The sequence below is a fragment of the Capsicum annuum genome, chromosome 3, assembly GCF_002878395.1.
Source record: "Capsicum annuum cultivar UCD-10X-F1 chromosome 3, UCD10Xv1.1, whole genome shotgun sequence".
NCBI classification, from domain to species: domain Eukaryota; kingdom Viridiplantae; phylum Streptophyta; class Magnoliopsida; order Solanales; family Solanaceae; genus Capsicum; species Capsicum annuum.
Genome location: NC_061113.1, coordinates 266434192 through 266440095, shown reverse-complemented (window position 1 = coordinate 266440095; position 5904 = coordinate 266434192). Strand labels below are relative to the sequence as shown.

The 5904-nt window shown below is 33.9% G+C and overlaps 1 protein-coding gene across 1 annotated transcript in view; it reads right to left on the bottom strand.

The window, feature by feature from the left end:
• LOC124896921 (serine/arginine repetitive matrix protein 1-like) overlaps nucleotides 1-1650 on the bottom strand; it is a 5343-nt gene extending 3693 nt beyond the window's left edge. Inside the window, exons 1-2 of the mRNA XM_047408806.1 lie at nucleotides 1592-1650; nucleotides 453-808 (exon numbers count right to left, since the gene is read on the bottom strand). Of these exons, the coding sequence (XP_047264762.1) occupies nucleotides 453-808; nucleotides 1592-1650 (415 nt within the window). The remainder of the gene's footprint in view (nucleotides 1-452; nucleotides 809-1591) is intronic.
• Nucleotides 1651-5904: the final 4254 nt, after the last annotated feature.

Here is a 5904-nt window from a genome sequence, read left to right as displayed (position 1 = left end):
TTTTAACTCGCGCCCCGAATTCCCTTTAAACCACATGATTAGTGCATCCTCCGATTTTCCAATCACATCTCATAATCCGAAACCAACATCAAACACAACACGAACAACGAAGATTCAAACCAAACACATAACAAATAAATCATCCACACCAACAACATCGATAAAAAGTTAAAATAAATTAAAGATTCGGTTAGAAGAAATGAACCTCGATGAAATTGATCCTTGTCGATAATAAGAAATTTGAAGACCAAAATACTCGACCGGAGAATCTCACAACGAGCAAACCAAACTCGGTATTAAAATAATAACCGGACAGCTCCAAAACCAGTGAAGACAAACTTTTATATACGAAAACACAACCGAGAACGACAACACGATTCGATAAAGACGACTCAAGATCCACTATCGACGACGAACCAAGAAATAAACGAAACCAAGATAAACCAACAAACAGCAGGAAACCAAAACCCAACGTAGATCGGGCTCCGGGGAGCTCCTGTGATGGAGAGACGGCGACGGCTGACCGACTATGATGACTGCCGTTCGGGGGTTGGGTGTTGACGACGAAGGCGGTGCGGGTTGTTGTCGACGGTGACTGTTGTCACCGGAGAGAGGGAAGGACGGCGACGGGTGGTTGTTGACGGTGGCGGCAGATCTAGGCGGTGACGAGCTGCGGCCGGAGCTGGCCGACGCGCCGCGGCCGGAGCTGGCCGATGCGCCGCGGCTGTAGGAGCTAGTCTGATTCTCGGGTTGGGAGATCGGGTCGGGTCCGATCGGCGAACGGTGTTCGCCTGAGGTGGCTATTTCGCTGGCGAACGGAGGGAGGTTTAGCGGACGGTAGCTTTGCCGGAGAGAGGAGAGAGATCGGGAGTAGGAGCGGTGTTATCGTCACCGTCATTGGTCGGACGGTGGTGTCGTGGTTGGCGGTCGCCGGCCGGCGGCGAAGCAGTGGTGGGAGTTCAAAATTTTTTAAGAGAGGAAGAGAGAGAGTGGAGAGAGAAAGCTGATGATCTTTTTTGTTACCCTCCACTGTTCATTCGTTTTTTGTCTATGTGGGTATGTATATATATTGTGTTTTGAGGCCTTTCTTTTTTGACAAGAAAAAGAGAGGGGGGTGGGGTAACGTGGGGTAGGGGGTAGTGGTGAGGTGTTATTATTTTTTTATTGAGTAGGTTGTTAGGATAAGATAGGGTTAGTTATTTTTTTATTTGTTTATTATTTTTTTTTTGTATTTTGTGGGGTATAATGACATGGGTGAGGGTACACGGTAGGATAAAATAAGAGTGGGTAAAAATGACATCGTGGAGGGTACATGATATGCTAAGATAGAAAATGAATAAAATCGAACTTCTAGGGGGGATTACGTGTCTACACATCCTATTTAGCAACCAATTATAAAATAGTAATTTATTAGTCACGAGTCACGACCAATTTAGCGACCGATTAACAACGAAGTTCGTAACCGATTCCTAGTATTTTTATTACGAGATGATCATACTGTACACTTTCTCAAACTTTGTTTTATCTTTCGTCTTGGCTCATATATACTTCATAGGTCTATAGGATTATTATCACAAAGACACTAATTTACCACAACTCTATCAAGAGTGGAGAACGAACGTGTAGACTAATTGATGACGATCGAGCCATTTCTAAGCAAAAGTTGACTTTCATGAGCTAGCTAGCTAGTTTGAGTGTGAAATACCTATACTTGGAAAAAGTGTATATATAAACTAATGAATCAATGTTGCAATCATCAAAAAGGTAAAATGAAAATTGGTATAGTCTGGGAATAAACTTGTCCACTATATAGGATAGGCTGCTTACAAGTAACAACCACCATTAGCGTTTTTATCCCACCTCACGATGAAGGAGCAGTGGGGTGCTCTTTCTAATTTGTTAGGTCTTTGTTTCTTCAACTGATCATCCAACTTATTCACTAGGGTAATTAGGCTTCAAAAAGGACCTCTTTTTTTATTCTTTATTAAGTCCCAAATAAACAAACTCCTAAAGGAGCATTTTAATTTATTAAAGAGAAAAGTGCACACGTTTCATTTCTTTTCTAGTCTTTTGGTTATAATTAATTAACACAAAATTTGAAGTTTATGAATTCTGATTTATTGGTTCTAAACAAAGTCAGGGTGCTATAAAGAAAAAGTGCACTTGCAAATTTCATTTCCGTTTTCTGTCCTTTGGTTATAATTTAACAGAGACACATTCAAAATTTTGAGTTATGATCGAGTGTTAAATTTTTTAAAAAAGTAGTAGTTTATTAGGTTCCGGAAAAAAAATCAAGAACTTAGAAGATATTGTGCACATTCTGTTTTTTCATTTTTCCTTATTAGGTTGATTCGCACAAGAGAATTCAGAATTTTGAGTTAATATAAGTTTTCAATTTTTTAAATAACAGTAAAAATTACTGATTTTAGATAAAATTAGTTGCACATTAAGTGGATTTTTTAGTACATTGCAAAGGTTTGACCAAAATTAGTAAATTCTGCCTAGCTCATAACTAGCGAGCTCAAACGAGTTGAATAATGTCACTGCTTATGGTACTCCTTATTCATGGTGGCCGGCCAATACCAAAGATCTCCATATATCTCAAATCAGTTACAGTGTTTTGACTCTCATCAGAATTCAGAGACTTTGGTATACACTTTATTGAGTCAAACGCATTAATTAGAAACATATAGAATTGAGCAAGTATTGGTTAATAATAATGCTGCAGACAGTATTTGTAGTTGTTCAATTTTGGGGTGCCAAAAAGCTAGTATTAGGTTGCTTCACGTAATTGCTCAATTCCTAGCCACGCATACTGCGTTTTGTATTCTTCCATCTCCGTACGGATCATTTTCTTGTGTTGTCGTACATCCAATAGTTCAGATATAAAACTTGAAAAATTGAGCTGCCATGGCGGAAGTATTTATCTATGTGAAGTGGCTCGACACAATTTTTACTTCAAAAAAAAAATAGTACCGCACCATCATATATTAGTCGTGGTGTCTCTCGATAAAAACACTTGGTGACACTTGACAGTTCAGATAATTAAGAAACGTGTACACCTTATAATTTAAATATGCAACTCGAAAAATTGAAATACTTTAAATGTCACTCATTATTTAATAATATAACCGTACTTTAGTTTCTCTCCAAAATTTATCAATGTCTTAAAACCAAATAAGACAAGAAGTGTTTAGAAACGCCACTGCCTGTTTTCTATCAATGAGCAACAAACTTCCCCATCAAACATAACTAATCTTAATTATTATTCGACAACTATATATGTAACTTACTAATTTTAAACGGGTAGTTTGATCACATCAAAATGTACGTGTAAAATAGGTTGTTCATGCGTTTTATATTAATTTAACTTTAATTTAAAAAGAGAGATCACACAATTATTATTCAATAACTATTGATTCAGTCTACGTGACGTAACTTTTACCTTGTACATAAACTTTTTAATTTGCCACTTGCGAATGGAATAACCAATTCTTAACTAATAATTAGTGAGATATCACAATCGATCAAATTAATCATTCCTAACTTTAGTTAGGCCAGTAAAATAGATCCCATCCCATGCAACTATGTATCAATTAGGTGAAATTCTTTTTCCCCAATAATTCTATGTACACTTGAATATACTATATATATGTTATACTTGAATATCTCTTTATGGTTGCAAAGTACCATAAATAACGGGGACAATATAACTAGAAGTAATAATATTATTACTGATATATGAGGGAAAAACATGGTGGTGGATGTTCTCAATATTTGTACGAAAATTTTTAAAGAAGGTGATACAATTTTGAATCATAAGCAGTGTTTCAAAAATCCACACCAAGTTTAAATATGGCCTCTGTACGTATTGTTGGTTTACTCGATGTTGAAGCATACCAGCATATTATTAGGTACCAGATATCTAGTCATATGCGTGCAAGAGAAGGTATTAATTAAGTGACTCATATATATTGAGTGGTTGTCACCTCATGAATTGATTTTTTTTTTCTTATTTTATTTTGACTTTTAAGGTTGAATTAAATTTGAAATATATACATCTACTAGTAGGCGTACCCACGATATGCGCGGACAATATTAAAGAATGTAATTACGTTATACATTATGTGAAACTTATATTATACACTTGTATATTTAAAAAAAAAAATTCAAATGAGTATATTAATGAGTGATATTACTGGGTATGATATTGTTGTTGTTAGAGGTATTTGTAGTTGAATTGAACTTTCTTGAGTAAGAGATAGAATCATTATTTTTAAAAAATAAGTTAATAACCAAATATAGTACTATAAATTTAACATGCATTGTATCAACTCTTAACAAAGATAAACTTAGTAAATACACCTTATGATTAAAAAAATTATATACAATTAAAGGAAATAAATCATACACTCGATAATTTTTCGGGAGATACATCAAAAATATAAAATGAGGTTATAAAATAAATATACTTTTGAATTGTTCCCTATCCGACTATTCCTTTATGAATCACTTCCTTTGCAAATCCAACAATAACAATAACATATTCATATTGAGAAAAACAATTGATTCTAATCCACTAATGTATCGATTTGAATGCTCAGTCCTGCAACTTTGAAATCCATCCATTAGTTGTATGGCAACAACCGATACTCCAACCAGTTAGTAAATATTGTCAAAGAATTATATTTCAGTTCCCATCACTTCTGAGGTATCAATCTTTTAATTCCAAGGACGTCACATGTTGCAATTTGATATCAGTCAAAATAATTTTAGCTTGATGTTGCTGAAAGGAGGAAAATTACACATCCCATCATATAGTTGATTACCAATCACCAGTTTCATAGGACTTTTACAATTTTTAACTGATTGGTCTGTACGTAGACACCACAATAGTTGATTAACTAAGCCACTTGTAAAAAAGCATGAAATACTATTACAAGCGTAAAGAGCCTAGAATTTAAACCTATTGAAATATATTATCTCTTCACAAAAAAAACAAACAGAAATATATCATCTCCTAGTGCATTACTTGCGGGATGCACAAACATCGATAAAATAATATCATTAAAAATAACATATCTTTCTACGGATCATTTCTCCTCTTTAAATATAAATATTTGATTAAATAATATCTATAATGTGCTGAAACTTAAAAGTATTTATCCCGCTAAAATAATTAATTCATTCAAATGGCCATGAATTTTTAATAACATTCTTATACGATGCACAAAAAATGTGCAGCGGGTAAGTTAACTAATCTAAATGAACAAAATAATTTATTTTCTAGCTAAAAGTAAAAAATATAATAAAAAGCATTTGACAAAAATAAAACTTATACCACATCACATTAGAAGGAAGTGATCATTTAACTTCTGCTATAAGTCTATAACTACATTGTATCATGGATATCCTTTCAAATATTATCTTCTTTTGCTTACAATGTGTTTTGCAGAACCCATTATCAGCGAGTGAAGTAATGGACTTCGGAATTCACTATGGTACTTCACCCATGATATGCAAAGGTGTATTGAGAATGATTTATCTAGATTTCATATGAATAAACCTAACAATTTGGGCATTCTGAAGATATCCACATGCTACTTTCACTGTTTTCTTTATTTTTCCAAACTTATCCGTGTTTACTATGTATCTTAACTTTTCTCCTAAATTTTGCTTCAATTTATAATTCAAGCAAGTAATTTAAAACATAGAGTAGGGCCCTTCCACGTACGATTTATCTATATTGATCTTAATATAATAAATGAATGTACTTCTGTGAGGGTTCAATGATCATTCAATAAATCGCAACAATATATCCAATTATTCTTTTTTAAAATTGGATTTTTATAGTGTTGACACTTGTCACTTTTGCCTCTTCTATTATATAAAATATAAATAGAT